This window comes from Sphaerodactylus townsendi, linkage group LG03 (genome assembly GCF_021028975.2).
Source record: "Sphaerodactylus townsendi isolate TG3544 linkage group LG03, MPM_Stown_v2.3, whole genome shotgun sequence".
Lineage (NCBI taxonomy): Eukaryota > Metazoa > Chordata > Lepidosauria > Squamata > Sphaerodactylidae > Sphaerodactylus > Sphaerodactylus townsendi.
This window is the reverse complement of record NC_059427.1, coordinates 825985-843690: the sequence shown is the minus strand read 5'-3', so window position 1 is coordinate 843690 and position 17706 is coordinate 825985. Positions and strand designations below refer to the sequence as shown.

Genomic DNA, 17706 nt, shown 5'->3' with positions numbered 1-17706 from the left:
GAGCTGGACTAGATGGACTCTGGTCTGATCCAGCTGGCTTGTTCTTATGTGAGTATTTAGAGCCAGGTTGAAAAGGTTTACCCTAAATAGAGACACCCATGCATTTGTGAAACTATGTGTGAAATGATCTGGAAACTGAAACCACCATATTTAAGTGAAGCTATATCTTGTATCTGAAACAGCCATCATCTTCAAGGTGTGGGTGCTGACCTTTAAGGCCATACACGGCCTGGGACCCTTGTACCTTCGGGACCGCATCACCCCATATGTCCCTACTGGCTGGTGGTCCCCAGCCCCTCAATGATGTGGCTGGCCTCCACAGGCCAGGGCCTTTACGGCTCTGGCCCCAGCCTGATGGGACACTCTCCCTCTAGCTGTTCGGGCCCTGCGGGAACTTGGGGAATTCCACAGGGCCTGTAAGACTGAGTTGTTCCACCAGGCCTTTGGAGTGTCCAGTCGCTGAGTGAGGTGCCCCCTCATGTTCTTGCTCCTTTTATATCAGGATCCTTTTATATTAAGGGGATCCGCCGTTTCCCCATCTTGGGGAGGGTTTTTTTAATATGGGTCTCGTTGGACGCCTTACTTATATGTAGTTACTTGTGCTCCCTTTGTTTAGTTTTATTGTGGTAGATTCTATGTTGTACACCGCTCAGAGCCCCTCAGGGATAGGGCAGTGTAGAAAACTAAACAATAAATAAACAAACAATAAGTGAACCTGCATTTGCTCTGCAACCTCTCAGAAATATCTGCCTAAAGAAACCAGAAACGCTTTAGAACCTTCTCTGAAACAACAACCTGAGAAGAAAAGCTTGTAAAATAAAATCAAGTTTTGTTTTATCTTTCCAAAGCCTCCCTAAGTCCCACTTTTACCTCAGAACTTTGGTGGCAGCTTATATATTAGTTTCCTGTCAGGATTTTTGATTGAAAAGGCCGATGTGTGTGCAAGTGCGTTGGGGGAGTGCCTGGGCTATCAACAGCTACCCAACATCCACCACCCCAGCAACATGCCCCCCCCCCTTGCTGGGCCCCTGTCTCTTTTCAGGGAGTGGGAGCTGCTGCACCATACATGCAAAATTCTGCCATGGCATCATCCTAGAATGCCTCAGTCAAAAGGGTTCATTTAAGTCAGGAGCAATAAAGCCCCATGGGCAGGGCACCTCTGAGCATGGGCAGACGGTCTTGGGCTTAGTCAGCTGAATCAAAGACAATGCCCCACCCCCACTGACAAAACAGACACGACAAAAGAGACGCTCAATAAATACAGAAAAATATTTATTTTTCCCCATCCCCCCATTTTTGTAAAACAAACTCCCACAACCAGAGGGCCTGAATGCCCAGCCCAGCCACCCCCCACCCCCACCACCGCCCTTCCCCACGACAGCTCATGCACCCACAAGCTCCCCCAAGTCCAAAGGCACGACCCCCACCTCCCAGGACGCCATTCTGCCTCAGGGTCCAGCAGGTGCTGGCCACAGGCCCCCCTGGAGCCTCCCCCTCCCCTCCCTCGAGGGTCTGCTGTGGCACGCTGGCAGGCAGGCAGGCAGGCAGGGGTCACTCCGAGTCCGAGAGGATGATGATCTCCTCGGGGTCACACTGCGTTGCCACACTGGCCTGGGGGGAGACAACAGAAGGGAGGAGGAGAAGGGGGGGCCTTGGAGACTGAGAGCCCCGGCAGCACCTCCCAGCTGTGAGTGCCCCCTCCCTCCCTCCCTGCCAGCCCAAGCGTCTCACCTTGCAAATAAGAGCCGGGCTCTCCTGGGAACTAGTGACCATGGCCAGCCCCGGGGAGTCAGCCCAGGTGGAGTCTGCCACGGGGGGTGGGCTGTGTGGGGCAGGGGGGCTGCAGCAGCCGTCACCCTCGTCTTCGGAAGACCCTGCGCTGGGCACCTCGATGCAGCTGCTGGAAAGGGGGTGGGGGGGAGGGAGAGCACCTGTCTTAGCACCGGCCCCCACGTCCTGGAGGGTGAGGGCCTTGCCCAGGAATCCCACCTCTGGGGCCAGCCAGCCCGAGGCCCGACCCAGCCGCTCTGAGCAGCCCCCTCTGAAGGGGTATGCGGAGAGCAGCCTGCCCCATGCCGCTGTGAAGGTAAAGGTGGTCTCTGGGCCTCACCTCTTGGAGAGGGGCTGCTCCTGCCGGCCCCTCTTGCATGGGGGCTCTTCTGGGAGGGAGGTCAGGACTGCTGGGGGGCAGAGGCCCCCGTTTTGCAGGGCCCTGCTGCGCTTGATGGGGGGCAGCCCCTTCCGTACAGGCGGGGAAAGGGGCAGGCTGCCCTCCTGGGTCCAGGGTGGGGGCGAGGGCGGGGGCGTCTCGCTTCCTTGCAGGGCCAGCACTTCCTTGGGCTCTGCCACAAAGAGCGGGGCAGGGGACTCCCCTCCCTGCTGGGCTTCCTCCTCTCTCTCTGCTCCTGCGGCTTCTTCCTCCTCCTCCTCCTCCTCTTCCTCCTCCTCCTCTTCAGTCGAGGAGTACAGAATCACCTCCGGGGCCTCCGGGTCCAGGCGCTGGTCAGCCTCCACTTCCAGCACAGGGGGGTCCTCCTCATCTGGGGGGGGAGGGAGGGAGGGAGGAATCAAGGGAGGCCTTCAGCACCTCCCTCCAGCCCCGGCTGCCGGAGGATTGATCCTTCAGCGACCCAAGCCTTTGCCCCCCCCCATTTCAACTGATTGGAAGGGGGGGTCGGCAGGAGCAAGCCCAGAGGCCGGCAGGTGCCCCCCTCCCTCGGGGTTGGATTTCACACCTTTCAGCATTGAATGGAGCCCGCAGAAAAAGGAAAGAGCAGACGGAAGCCGGGCAGGGAGCGGAGAAGCCAGCCGAGCCGGAGGGGCCCAGAGGGGGCCACACAGCAGGGCCCACCCGGCACTGACCTCTCGGGCCGGGCCCTTCCCGGGCGCTCCACGCTGGCTTTGTGGAGGGTCAAGGCAGCGCTGGGCTCCTTCTTCGGCCAGAGAACTGACCCGGGGGGGGGGGGGGGGGTGGATAGAGGTGTCTGGGACTGACCTGCCGCCCCCACAACCCACCTGGGGCCGGGGCCTCCTCCTCCTCGCTGCCCTCCAGACTCTTCTCCAATTCAGCCTCGAGGTCTGACTCGGAGGACTCCTCGTCTTCCTCCTCCTCCTCCTCTTCATCATCGGCCTGCAAAGCCCCCTTTCCGGCCGCTCTGGGGCCAAGGCTGCCCTGGGGGGGAGGAAGAATTGGGAGGGGGGAAGGGGGTTGCTCAGGTAATTCACCCGCTTCTTCAGCCTGCAGCTCTCCCCACCCCACCCTGTCCCCTGCGGACATCTGCGGGGGGTTCCACTGAAGCACCACCCTGACCCCATGTTTGCTCTGACCACAGAAGCACCACTGCAGCTTTTCTCTGAGACAGGAAGAGGGCTTGGGGGGGAGGGAGAAACAGACCCCCCCTTTTCAGGGCCTGTTCTGTTGAAAGCAGACCCATGCACCCACCCCCACGCAGAAGAAGGGGAGCCATAGGCTGCACTTCCATCTTCCAAGCAGGGCAAATAGCCCCTACCCAGGTGTTGGAGGGCCCCCCAAACCCCTCCCCTTGTGGAAGCCCCGATGCCCTCTCTTATGGCTCAATGTTTGGCTTGGGGGGGCCTCCCCCCCAGCTGTACCTCTTTGCTGGCAGCTGCTGAAGAACTGGGCGAGGCTGGCCCCCCGTCCTGGCGGGCAGCAGCACTGCTGGGGGGCAGCCCCCGCTTCCGGCGCCATTCCTCCTCCTCGCCCTGGTCTTGCAGCTGCGTGTAGTGGGAGACCACCTGCTCCAGACGCTGGAGGCCCGCCTCCCGGTTGTGCCGCAGCCGCCGGGCCAGCTCCCCGTCCACCAACGCAGGGTCCGAGGCTGCAGGGAGGAAAAAGAAGGCAGCTGCCAAGGCCCTGATCCTGGAAGGAGCGAGGCATGCAGGCCCAGGCGCACAAGCCCCTCCCCCTCATCTTCCTCTCTGCTGCTCAGAGGACAAAGACCTCCCGGACCGCCAGGGCTGCTGCTCAACAGGGGAATGTGCCGCCTCGGAGGGGGGGTGGAGGAAGCTCCTCCTTTGCAGGTTTTCAAGCAGAGGCTGGGTGGCCACCTGCCGGGAGTGCTTTGATGGTGTGTTCCTGCATGGCGGGGGGAGGGGGGGTTGGACTGGATGGCCCCCGGGGTCTCTTCCAACTCTTATGACTCTACGACTCCCAACCGCACACAACACACACACGCACACGGCCTGATTACGGAAAGGGCAACTCTCTCTCGTCTCACAAGGACCAGCACCTGCCATTCACCCCTGGAAGTCACGAGGCAACCGGCCGAGCATTGCACTGGACGGGCAGAACAGACCCTGTCGGATGCCCAACCTCCTCCTCCTCCTCCTCCTCCGGAGGAAACCGGCAGGGGTGCTGCGGATGGTAGGACATGACAAGGGAAGAGGAACGGCTCCAGGTGTGCTTTCCCCTGGCCTCCTTCCCAAAGGGGAAATGGGGTGTGCAGTTGAGCAAAGGACATGTGAACGACGAAGGGAGACTTGGCTATTGCTTAGAGCAGTTCTTTCTGGCCGGACAAACGGCACCCTCGGGCCCCGCAGCTGATCGGCTCTCAGGGCCTCGATCATCTTTGGGAATCCCGCAGGACCATGAAATGCTGCGAGGCACGAGGAGCCCGGCACATGCGGCTGGAGAATTTTTAAAAATGGAAAAGGAGGATCCAGAAATCTGGGGATATAACATCCCAGCGGCATCACTAACTGCGAGGGCGTGGGGACGCTGCGGTCACTACAGGTCTCGCTCTCCAGAAGGAATCCCCTCAGGACTGGTTAAGGCGCAACTCTGCTTGGGGCGGCAGCCTCCGTGTGACGCAGCATCTGTGCCCCCACTTGTCCTGAGGGCCAAGGTCTGCTTTCCGATTCCAGGTTGCATTTTTCTCTACCCCAAAATCACACCAAGTCAAGATAGGCCTGCAGGGAGCAGCCGGGCGCACCTCTCTCAGGTACGGGGTGAACTAGCAGCTTGGCTTGTAGAGGGCTGGGCACCTGCACCTTTCAATTCCATAAATATCAGAAGTGCAGCTGCAGGCCCTTCATCATAAATGAACAGCAAAGGGAGCTTATGTCTGAAAGGAAAGTGTTGCACATATTCCAATTTTCCTCAAGATGTGTTTTTTGTTAACTTCAAGCGTGGGGGGGGGGGGGGGGGGAATCCTCCTTCTGTGGCTTGACATTTTTTGGGAGACATGTAACTTTTCTAGGTAGGGAAGCATCCTTCCAGCTAGACAGAGGAAAGCCTCATCTCTCTTCCAGAAACCTCTCTCCCAGAGGAGGCTGAAATCTGACCCACCGTTGCTTCTGTAAGAAGGGGGAAAGGCTGCTTCTCTCTCCTTGACAGGAAACTCCCCCGCAGGAAGGGCTCCCCTGGAAAGCCCCCGGATCACCAGTCACCACCACTCAGGACCTCCTGCAGACTCCCAGGGAACCGGCGCCCGTGTGGCTGATGGGGAAAGGACACTCCTGCCAGGCAGCAGCAGCAGCAGCAGCAGCAGCAGCCCAAGGCTCGCCACTTCAGACGCCTCACCCGACAACGCTGCCATTGAGACCAGACCCCTGGTCTGCAGTCATTGGTCAGGATGGCGACCGGGCGTCTGAGTGGCTCATTACTGACTGGGGCTGGGGAAGGGGGGCAGTCTTCACCCATAGCAGGATGCCCAAAGAACGCAATATTGCAATGCAGTTCGAACTGGACAATATGGGAGTGGGAGGCATCAAAGTCCAGTAGGTGGTCAGGAAGCTGGTTACCTGTCTAGGCTCCCTGCCCACCCACCCCTCGCCAGGCACGGATGATGCAAAGGGCCCCATATTCTCCAACTGTGCGCAAACAGTACGCAGCACCAGATCATATGATGATAGACCAATGGGGTGGACGGGGCCATAAAACTTAAAACTTAATCCAACAAAGACGGAGGTCCTCTGGCTGGGCCGGGGGGAGAGACCGAGGGAACTTCAGCCGCCTATTTTGGAAGGGGTCGCTCTGGCCCCGACATCCCTGGCCCGCAGCCTGGGGGTCCGCCTGGACTCTGCCTTGTCAATGGAGAGCCAGGTGACCCATGTAACCCAGGTTGCGTTTTTTCATCTTCGCCAGGCGCGGCGGTTGGCTCCCTATCTCTCCCGGCCCGACCTGGCCACTGTGATCCATGCGACGGTCACCTCGAGGTTGGATTACTGTAACTCGCTTTACGCGGGCCTTCCCTTGCGATTGATCCGGAAGTTGAAGCTGGTCCAGAATGCAGCGGCACAGCTTTTGACAGGTGGTGATTATTCAGACCATATCACCCCTGTGCTATGCCGTCTGCACTGGCTCCCAGTGGAGTTCTGGATCGTCTTCAAGGTTAGGGTTAGCTGTTCATTGTCCAGGCCCTGTTTGAGGACTGCCAGTGTGGCGGGGGGTGGGGTGGGGGGAGCTCACCCCCAGCTCTCACTGTGAGAGGTCACTGACCTACTCTCACTGTAGAACATTTTCTTCCTACTTTCCAGCCATTATGTATGAATTAATTAATTAGATTTTGTAGACTGCCTCAACCCCAAAGGGCTCCAGGCGGTTCACGATACAACAAAAACCAATAAATTACTTAAAAACATCGAAAAACATTTAAAGTTCAATATGCAGCATCAATCCCAATGATAACAGACTACCCACATTGGTGGCACCCGGTCTGAAGGCCGGCCTTTAGGCTGGGAGGGGCTGGCAGCTCCCATGGATGAAACCAGCGGGGGGGGGGGGGGCACTGCCAGGGATGACAAAACCACGGCAGGGCCTCACCAGGGCGCAGCCAGTCCGTGGCCAGCCTCCCCAAAAGCCCGGTGGAACAGCTCAGTCTTACAGGCCCTGCAGAACTCTCCAAGGTCCCTCAGGGCCCGGACAGCTGGAGGAAGAGCGCTCCACCAGGCAGGGGCCTAGGCTGCAAAGGCCTTGGCCCGGGTAGAGGCCAGCCGCATCATTGAAGGGCCGGGGACTTTCAGCAACGCCGCCGTTGCAGAATGCAGCAGCCTATTTGGGACATATGGGGTAAGACGGACATGTTTCTGCCTGTTATTTAAACCCCTTGTTGCAACTCCTCTGTTCCCAACAGCCCCCTGCCCTCCTCTAGGTGGCAGAGCCCTTCAGATACTCCAAGAGAGCAACCATGCCCCCACCCACTCGCAACCTCCTCTTCTCCAGGCTGAGAGTGCCTGGAAAGTCTGTCACACCGCCCCCAGGCTGGGTCTCCCGGATCCTCCTCCTCCTCGCTCTCCTCTGCATTCGCTCCATCCTGCCCAGGTCCTTTGTGAAGTGAGGCCTCCAGAACTGCACACAATCAATACTCCAGGAGAGGCCTGGCCAGTGAGACTATCACACCTTGCAATTGGGACATTATGCCCATGCTGATAATCTTAAAACTGCATTAGCCTTTTCTGCCACTGCACCACACTGGATGCTCATATTGAACTCACAGTTCACCCATATTCCAAGATTTTCTTTTTTTTTTTTAGAACTAGAAAATCTTCTTCATAATTAAATTTTTATTAAGTTTTGAATGGTACATTTATGATCAACAATCCGTATAGTTACAATTAGTAACTAATTGTATTCCAAGATTTTCTTCACACACACTTCCACCCAGAAGTGCACCCCCGTCCAGTCCGCCTGATCCTCAATTTTGTTGCCCAGGTGTGCAACTTGGCACTTATCCTTGTTGAATTGCTCCATTCAGACCTTGTTGAATTTTATTTTCTGGTGTGTCTGCTCCTCCTCCCCATTTGGTGTCCTCTCCAAATCGAGCCCTGGCTCCAAAACCCCACAGAAAAGGAGGACCAGTTGAAACGATCTGCCCAGAAAGACTCACTAAATCCACTGGATTCAAGGACTCTCTTGGAGATTTCAGGACTCCAAACATGCCCTCTCCCGCCCCTGAGATGAGACCAGCCACTGGCAGCTACGGGATATGACTTCTCGGCTATCATTGTACCGGGCAGTCAACAACCGCCCGTTATTTAAGGTAACACGACACCTGCTGACTCCTAAAACTGAGGAAGGGGCCACTAGCTGCGATTACTTCCACAAAGCAGAGGCTCCGATCTAGACGGTGACGGCTTAGCTATTCAGGAGCTTTCCTATGGGAGGAACTGGGCAGGCAACAAAGCGATCAGCCCCCGGCACAAAGCCATCTGCAAAGTCACTTGGGCAAATTATGAGGAACTGTGGCCTACACTACTGGGCACGGCTGGATCCTGTTCTGCCATCTTGCACCATTCAAGGTGTCATGTCAATGCTTATGTTTTCCTTCTGCTATTTCAGGCTGGTTCTACAACCCAAACCCAAAGAAGGGCCACTGAATTAAAAGCTGCTGCATAGCAAAGATACGCCTGCATTTATTCAAATGAAAATCATCACGTCATTGCAGGTGGCCCACGATAGCCTGCCTGATGGGAATAAGGTCACAATGGCTGAACACTTGGAGGTCCTACCCAGTTTCCCCAAAAATAAGACCAAACCCAAAAATAAGCCCTAGCATGATTCTGGGGGATTTTTGGAGGATGCTTGAAATATAAGCACTGCTCCAAAAATAAACCCTAGTTACAGATTCCCCAACGCAGCTGATCTAGTCCCGTGTGGGGCACAAAATCATGGGAAAAAATAAGACATCCCCTAAAAATAAGCCCTAAAACATCTTTTGGAGCAATAATTGATATAAGACCCTGTCTAATTTTCGGGGAAACAAGGTACGTCACACTTCATGACCTAAAACCAGACACCGCTTTGGCCCACTGGCCTTCCCTCGGAGGTCAAAAGTGATCATCTTGCCACCCAGCTACAAGGACAAATGAATCATTTAAATGACAAAGACCAGCAATTAGACAGTTCTATACCCTGGGCCCCCAGGTCTTCCACATGTACTCAGTGACCACTCACAAGGTATAATACAGTACACGCCAACCATGAAAATTTTTTTGTTATGGCAGCAGCCTAGAATACCTCAGTCAAAAAGGTTTCGTAAAGTCAGGAGCAATAAGTTCAGGTCTTATTGCCCTTGACTTAGAAACCCTTTTGATAGAGGTATTTGAGGATCTCCTTGTGATTTTATACACATGTAAGGCAGGCTATCATGGACCATCTACTGTGATGTGATCATTTTACTTCGACTAAATGCAGGTGTATTTCTGCTACACAACACCTTTTTGTTGCTTAATTCCTTTTGGTGGGATGGGGTTCTTTTCTGCTGGCGCTTTGATCTGCCTTGAGACCCAGAGAGAAATGGCGCTAATACAAAATCAATCTCTGGTCCTCAGTCACTGTGGAATTCAACAGTCACTCTCCAACTCGTCCTTTCAGCTTTTCTGATTAGTCTCTCCCTCCTTTTAGCAAAGTTCCCCCTTTGTGGATGACGTGTGATAGTTTTGGACTTTGGGGCAACTTTCCAAAGGGGTGGCTGCTCAACGTCACAGCATTAGGGCGAGAGCATCTAAGTTTCCACTCCATCAGTCTTTACACTCTAGGACTGTGGTGGCGAACCTATGGCACTCCAGATGTTCATGGACTACAATTCCCATCAGCCCGTCAGCATGGCCAATCTGGAGTGCCATAGGTTCGCCACCACTGCTCTAGGATTTAGTTCCCTCCTCTAGACGTCAGTGTTTGTGGGACACACAACGGCCTTTATGATTACTTTTTACACCTGTCAAATGGAGTCAATCTTGTGGTAAAGGAAATTAGACTGACAGCAAAGTTCCAGCTCTGCCCCATGTCTCACGGGCCCCCACAGTGCCTGGGGCAGCTGCCGTTTACATCAGTGGTAACTACTGCAGCCCCGACGTCAGGGTGCCCGTGGGTGCTTCACGCTGGGCCTCTGGATCACCCCGAAAGGGGCCCCTCTCCTGCTCCTTTCCTGCCTCCTGTCTGCAGACGGCACAGGCATCTCTGGCCTCCTCCGCCAGATGGCTTCCTATCTCCCGCCTGACCTTGGGAGGAGACTTTCACTTTCTTCCACTTTCCCCGTGCAACCCCCCACATCCTGCCCCTAGTAACAGGTCAGACCTGGCTTCTGCAAAGCCAGGTTGAAAGCGTCCACTCCAATACAGCTTCTGACTGATGGAATGCAGAGCCTGCCATCAAATGGGATGAAGGCCTGACTCCTGACAGCCCCCCTGCCTTCCTCTCACCTGGCCGGTACTGGTCCGTGAGGTGGCTGCCAAAGTTGTAGACCAGATCCAGGTGCCGCCGCTCCTGCAGGCGATTGCCCACCTCCCGGAAGGCGTCGGCCGCCATGCTCTCCATCTGGCGCTTGGGCAGGCCCAGGCTGTGGCGGCTGCTGGCTTTCTGGACCACCTTCAGGATGTCGCTGTAGTCCGGGAAGGCCTCGGGGTGGTTGATGAGGCGCTCGATGCGGCGGTTGACCTCCGGGTAGCGAGTCCCTCGGTAGGGGATGCGCTGCTCGATGACACGCCCTGTCAGGCTGTTGCAGTCCTTGAGCTCGCACAGGCGCTCAAAGATGCGCATCATGCGCCGCTTCAAGCGGTTCTCCTGCAGGTAGGCCGAGTCCTCGCGGTCCAGGTCCTCCAAGTCCAGCTCCTGCTCTTGCAGCCGCCGGATCTCTACGGCGTAGACCTGCAACAAGTTTTCCAGGTACCGGATCTGCCGCTTGGAGCTCCCCCGGGGCTTGGGGGGCTCGGCTGGGGGCTCCGCGGGCGCAGCAGAGGCCTCAGCGGCAGTGGAAGAAGTCACCACCAGCTTCCTCTTCTGGGAATGGGCCTTGAAGACCGTGCAGAGCTCGTTGATGTACACGTAGATCTTGCTGCGCTTGGCCTGCACGCGCGTCAGGCAGCGCCCCAGCACGTTGCAGAACTCCACTGAGGCCAGGAACTGGGGGCTGGTCTTCTGGTGCCGGCTGGCCAGGTAGGGCATCACCTCCGGGTGCTCCGTGGTGTACTGGGAGCAGAAGTCAACGAACTGCAGGGGAGAGGCAGCAGCTCAGAACATGCGGGGGGAGAGGGGGTGGGGGAACAAAGGAGACACACCGGGCTGGAGGGCACCGACACCCAGCGAAACAAACAGACGCGGCCATGCGAATAGACAGGCAAACGCAGAACATAAGAACAAGCCAGCTGGATCAGACCAGAGTCCATCTAATCCAGCTCTCTGCTACCCTCAGTGGTCCACCAGGTGCCTTTGGGAGCTCACAGGCAGGAGGTGAAAGCAATGGCCTTCTGCTGCTGCTGCTCCCGAGCACCTGGTCTGCTCAGGCATTTGCAATCTCAGATCAAGGAAGATCAAGATTGGTAGCCATAAATTGACTTCTCCTCCATAAATCTATCCAAGCCCCTTTTAAAGCTATCCAGGTTAGTGGCCATCACCACCTCCGGTGGCAGCACATTCCAAACACCAATCACATGTTGCGTGAAAAAATGTTTCCTTTTATTAGTCCTAATTCTTCCCCCCACCATTGTCAATGGATGCTCCCTGGTTCTAGTATTGTGAGAAAGAGAGAAATATGTCACTCTGTCAACATTTTCTACCCCATGCATCATTTTATAGACTTCAATCATATCCCCCTTCAGTCCTCTCCAAACTAAAGAGTCCCAAACGCTGCAGCCTCTCCTCATAAGGAAGGTGCACCAGTCCCTCAATCATCCTTGTTGCCTTTCTCTGCACTTTTTCTATCTCCTCAATATCCTTTTTGAGATGCGGCGACCAGAACTGAACACAGTACTCCAAGTGAGGTCACACTACTGCTTTATATAAGGGCATGACAATCTTTGCAGTTTTATTCTCAATTCCTTTCCTAATTATCCCCAGCCTAGAGTTTGCCTTTTTCACAGCTGCCATGCATTGAGTTGACATTCCCATGGAACTATCAACTAAGACGCCCAAAGTAGCGTGTATGTGAAGTTTGGATTTTTTGCCCCCATGTGCATCACTTTACATTGAACTGCATTTGCCATTTCTTAGCCCACTCACCTAATTTATCAAGGTCCGCTTGGAGCTCTTCGCAATCCTTTGTGGTTCTCACCACCCTACATAATTTGGTATCATCTGCAAACTTGGCCACCACGCTACCCACCCCTACTTCCAGGTCATTTATGAATAGGTTAAAGAGCACTGGTCCCAAAACGGATCCTTGGGGGACACCACTCCATACATCTCTCCATTGTGAGAACGTCCCATTTACACCCACTCTTTGTTTCCTGTTCCTCAACCAGTTTTTAATCCATAGGAGGATTTCCCCTCTTATTCCTTCATTGCTGAGTTTTCTCAATAGTGTAAGGAATTCCGAAAGAAGCAGAAATAACAGGCATTGAATCAAAGTCCGTTTATTCAGATACTTCAGAAAGCACACATACACGGGATGGCAAGACTGCCCGCTCCCGCCTAAACTACAAGTTATAAACGTTTTGGGCCTTTCTCCCCCCTTACCACCCAGGTCCCTTCTCATGGGAAAGGAATGCTACTTTCAAACATCTATGATAAGGCCGCTAGCAAGGTTACTACAGAGGGTTCTGGCTCCTCGCCCGGCCGAGGGAATTCTGTCAAGGCCGGACGGCTGTAAGGAGGGAGAACTCAGCCGGCATCTTTACACTCTGCTTCCCCTAAGAACGCCCCCCCCCCCCCGTCCCCTCTGGTGAGGAACTTTGTCAACATGTGCAATAGATCCCAAAAGTGCGCTTAGAAACATTTGACGGCCAGCCTCCTCCCCTCCTGCCAAGGGGGCAGAGAGGGGGTCAGGTCTCCCCCCCTCCAAGCACCACCAGCCTCTGTTCAAACTGGGCTTTGCTGGGCCAGGGCCCCCACCCTCTCCACCTGAAAAGAAGGCCTGCCAGCTCTGCTGGGTTGGGGGGGGGGGGGGGGGGGGGATAAGGTATTTTCCAGCCCTAAACATCCAGGTACACATGCAACAGGCAATTCCCTCATGTCCCTAAATGCCAAAGGGCAGCAGCAGCAGCTCGCAGGGTCACCCCAAGACACCCATGGAAAAGGGGGCAGCTCTAGAGGGTTCTAGTGGTGCTGACCCGCAGTGCGCCCAGATGCAGCAGCGCCTCACAGACCAACCAGTTTTTCAGGGTATCCACTGTCAAGAGCTGAAGCTCTCGGCTGTTGTCTGTTTTCCAGGTTGTGTGGCCGCGGTCTGGTAGTTTTTGCTCCAGTATTACAGGGGGAAGCACACCATGCCGTTACACACATGGCAGCAACGGAGGTGGGCGAAGCATTAGGAGCAAAAACTAACAGACCACAGCCACAGAGCCTGGCAACCCTACCACAGCCAACCGATTCGGCCGTGAGTCTCTGGCAACATAGTTAATGCCACAATACAACAAACTGTGCAGCGTATATGTTTACCTAGAACAAATCAGCGCATTGCATGTCTGACCGCATTACACAATTTAAACACAGGTAAACACAGTTAACGCCCCCTTTGCCAGGAACTTGGGGTGAGGCGGGGGGTGAAACATTTCCATGAGCTCAAAAGACAGAAGAGTGACCCCCAAGGACCTCCCCCACCAACAAGCCGCTTTAGCCTTCTCCCCCGGCAACAGTCAAGAGAACACCTTGGTTTGATAGAGAGTGCATGGAGCACAATAGTCAAATTTGCTGCTTATATCTGAACTTCAGGGCTTCAGGAGACCAGGACCTCCTCGTCCTACTAATAAATTATAGAAACAACTTTCGCCAGCTAATTAGGAAGAACCATATGGAACATGTCATCACTCAATCGGAACATCTCCACTCTGCAGTAACTTCTAACAATTCAAAGCTACTCTGGGCTGTCCTGAATAATTTTAACCGAAGCAAGCCTCCTACCCCTACCTCTATTACCCCTGACTATTTTAGCAAACTTTTTAATGATGATATTTTAAGCAATGGATCTCCTTCACCTATCCCTTTAGATTTGCCAAGTTGGCCTCCTGTCTCATCTCAAGAAGTAGTTGAGCTGTTAGAGGACCTCAAAGGAAGGAAAGCCCCTGGCCCTGATTCTATAATTCCAGAGATTCTGAAATTTCATACTGATTGGGGGGGCCCTATCCTGGCCCCTATCCAGGTATCCTACCCAAGACTTGGCTGTCTGCGACTGTGTTTCCCATCCATAAAAAAGGAACTCACTCAGAGCCTGCTAACTTCCGCCCCATCAGCCTCCTCTCAGTGATAGGGAAGATTTATGCTAAATTGCTACTGAAGAAACTTCAGCTGTGGCTTTCCCACTCTGGTGCAGTGGGGGCTGAACAAATAGGCTTTCGCAAGGGGAAATCTCCTCTGGACCACGCCTTGGTGCTATTACACCTAGCCAGTAAATACTCAATCAATGCAGATAACAAACTCTACACTGCCTTTATTGATTTAAAGGCTGCCTTTGACTCTGTGCCAAGAGAACTTCTCTGGACAAAACTGGCTGCCCTCAACATTGATGCCAGACTCTTGTTCTTAATTAGGCAACTGCACACAAATACCAGTTGCCGGATCAAGTGTTCCCACGAAGGCCTTTCGACAGACAGTATTTCAATCTCTAAAGGGGTCAAACAGGGCGGCGTCCTGGCCCCCACTCTCTTCAGGAGCATCAGTGGCGTAGGAGCAGCAGTGGCGTAGGAGGTTAAGAGCTCGTGTATCTAATCTGGAGGAACCGGGTTTGATTCCCAGCTCTGCCGCCTGAGCTGTGGAGGCTTATCTGGGGAATTCAGATTAGCTTGTGCACTCCCACACATGCCAGCTGGGTGACCTTGGGCTAGTCACAGCTTCTCGGAGCTCTCACAGCCCCACCTACCTCACAGGGTGTTTGTTGTGAGGGGGGAAGGGCAAGGAGATTGTCAGCCCCTTTGAGTCTCCTGCAGGAGAGAAAGGGGGGATATAAATCCAAACTCTTCTTCTTCTTCAACCTTTTCTTAAGTGACCTCCCCTCTGCTCTCTCAGCAATGAACAGTCATGCCCCAAAACTGGGTACATCCCATGTATCAATTCTGCTCTATGCAGATGACGCTGTCCTTCTCTCTCGATCCAGAGTTGGCCTCAGACGCTTAATGAAGCGCTGTGTGGATTACTGCGAATCCAACAGACTGACAATTAATTATGAAAAAACCAAGGTATTGGTCTTCTCTAGGCGCTTTAAGAAGCTCACATGGGCAATGAAAAGCACCCAAATGGAACAGGTTAAGCGCTATAAATACCTTGGCCTCTCATTTAAAGACTTGCTCTAGGTCCACACCCCTCTCCAGGTGTTGCTGCTGCTGTCGACCTCCTCCCCAAAACCAGACCCAGGTTGACTGAAATCAGTTTACTGCCTCAGAGTGAAGGAACAGGTACACACTGGAGGGTTCTGCCGGATCTAAGGTTCCCACACTAAGCAACAGCCCAAATTCCACCCCACCCTCACCCCCAGCGCTTTCCCCCCAAAGTGGAAGGTGCTCCCAAGCCATGCAGTTCCTCCAAGGCTGGAACCCCAATCAAGGGTAGGGGTTGCCCGGTTAGGGAGGAAGAAACCTTTACTGGCAGCCCCTCAACAAGTCCTGCCCCGTGCATTGTCGAAGGCTCTCATGGTCGGATTCCACTGGCTGTGGTGGGCTTTCTGGGCCGTGGTCTGGTAGGTCTTGCTCCTAACGTTACGCCTGCATCTGGGGCTGGCATCTTCAGGGGTGTATCACAGAGAGAACACTGGGCACGGTGTGTTACGCACTTGGCCTGCACGCGCGTCACACAGCGCCCCAGCACACCGCTCTCACGAGCCCGGAAAACCCACAGCAACTACCCCCAGTTCCCTTGCAGGCTGGGACCCTCCGGTTGCACTGCCTCCTCGGGGTGAAAGTGGCCAGACCCTAAGGGAGGGGGGTCTTCTCGACACAAGGCAACCGAAAAGCCTCCGGCCTCTCCCACTCTGCAGCAGACAGCCCTGGGACACATCCGGCCTCGGAACATGCAGCTGCACCACGGCCACCGGTTCCGCGGCCTGGCCTTGGGGAACGGCAGCAGCTTCAGGGGGAAGACAAACCCCGCAGCCTCCTCAGGACAGGCCAGCAAAGCAGGGCCAAACCTGGCTGCACCACGGCGGCTGATCCCGGCTTCCACGTTGGATCTCGCCCACTCTTCGGTGGCGCACCCTCCCCTTCACAGCAGCCTTGCGAGGTAGCCTCCACTCCCCCCCCCCGCCCATGCAAGAAGAACTTCAGCTGGGGCCCACTGGGGCCGAGGCTGGGCTTTGCAGCACCAGGCAAGGGGGGCCCGCGCGCCCCTCCCCCCAGCACGCAGGGCGAACTGAGCATCCCCCCCCGCCCCCCGCCGTGCCCGGCCTTCTCCCCACCCCCCCACCCCAGAGAGGCCGCGCTCACCTGCTGGAAGAGGCGCTGGTTCTGGGCGCGCAGGCTCTCGGGGTCCTTGCCCGGCGCGGCGGCGTTGGCGGCGTGGGGGGTCCGCCCGGGGGCCTGTCGCGGCGGCGGCGGCGGCAGAGGGAGGGGCGGGCACCCCCCGGCGTCCCCCCCCTCCTCCTCCTCTTCGTCCAGGACGACGATGCTCCCACCGGGCGAGGCCATGCCGCCCCTCCCACGGGCTCAGCAACGCCCCGAGCGGCCGGGCGGCAGGGGGGGCATCGCCGGCACGACGGGGCGGGCGCCTGCGGGGGCGGGGGGAGGAAGAGGGCGGTGAGGAGGAGGAGGAGGAGGAGGAGGAAGAAGGAGAGGCGCCACACCCGCCCCCCCCCCCGCCCAGCAGCCCTGAAGGGGGGGAAAAGCCCCCCACCCCCACCAGAGCCCCCCCTCCGCCCCACCCACCTTCGCTCGTCCTCACGCCCGTTGGCCCCGCCTCGCGCTCCTTCCTTCCGTTCCTATCCAGCGGGACTCCACTCGCCGCCGCCGCCGCCGCCACCCAGAGCGCAGGACCGGAAGTCTGCCAAGCCCCACGGGAGCCGCCATCTTCCCTTTCCGGCGGGTGGGCCAGCGCGGCTGTTGACGTCACGAAGCCCCCGGGCATTCTCCCGCTCGCCGCCATTTTCCTGCACGGAGAAGACCGCGCCCCTCCCGCCCTCTCACGTGACGCCGGTTTTGAAAGAGGCGCCGCCCCCTTTCCTCACCTCTTCCTTCCGGCCGCCCCCCCCCCCTTTCTCTGCCGACTTCCGAGTCCGCTTCCCTCCCCCCCAGGCGGCCTTCCGATGGAGACGAAGCCCGCGACTTCCTCGAAGGAGGCGCGCATGCGCGAGCAGCCTTCCAGTCCACAAAATGGCCGACCGCGGGCGAGACTACGGCGGCCGGAAAGCGTGTTTAGGGAATCCACTGTTCTTCCCCTCCCCTCCCCAGGGCGGCCCCTGTGGCCAACAAGAGGCCGGCGGGGGCGGGGAATTGTAGTCCAGGAGCATCTGGCCAGCCACAGGCTGCAGCCCCCTGCTCTAGTCCAGCATTGCGCGCGGGGGGGTGTGTGTGTGTGTGTGTGTCAAATAAACATCCCCCGGCCACCGAGACGGCGCTGGCAGCCCCCCAAACACAACCAACCGGCCCTGTGGAGACCGCCAGTGAGAGGAGGCTGCAGGGGGAGGGGTCTCCTTTTGGGAGGGGGCGGCAGGAGTCTGCGAGGCGGCTGAAGACGAGACTGGCTGTCGGGTTTTGCTCAACCAGAAGCATTGCAGGGCTGTGGTGCTCCTGAACAGCCGTCTGTCGCCCCCCCCCCTTCTCTGTGTGACCTGCAAAGTCAACGGGGGTTCCGTTTAATTGGCCAATGGCGTGTTGATTTCTCCCTCTGGC

General features: G+C 56.3%; 2 protein-coding genes across 2 annotated transcripts in view; both read right to left on the bottom strand.

Moving 5' to 3' along the window:
* Positions 1-17706, bottom strand: part of LOC125428777 (zinc finger protein OZF-like) — a 798123-nt gene that overhangs the window by 401893 nt on the left and 378524 nt on the right. The window lies entirely within an intron of this gene.
* DAXX (death domain associated protein) lies at positions 1256-16521 on the bottom strand. The gene is made up of 7 exons (XM_048489109.1): positions 16306-16521; positions 10162-10948; positions 3613-3839; positions 3016-3172; positions 2111-2540; positions 1732-1900; positions 1256-1611 (listed from the first exon to the last, which is right to left on the bottom strand). Exons 1-7 carry the CDS (start codon positions 16504-16506, stop codon positions 1552-1554), a joined length of 2031 nt encoding a protein of 676 aa, XP_048345066.1. The 5' UTR covers positions 16507-16521; the 3' UTR covers positions 1256-1551.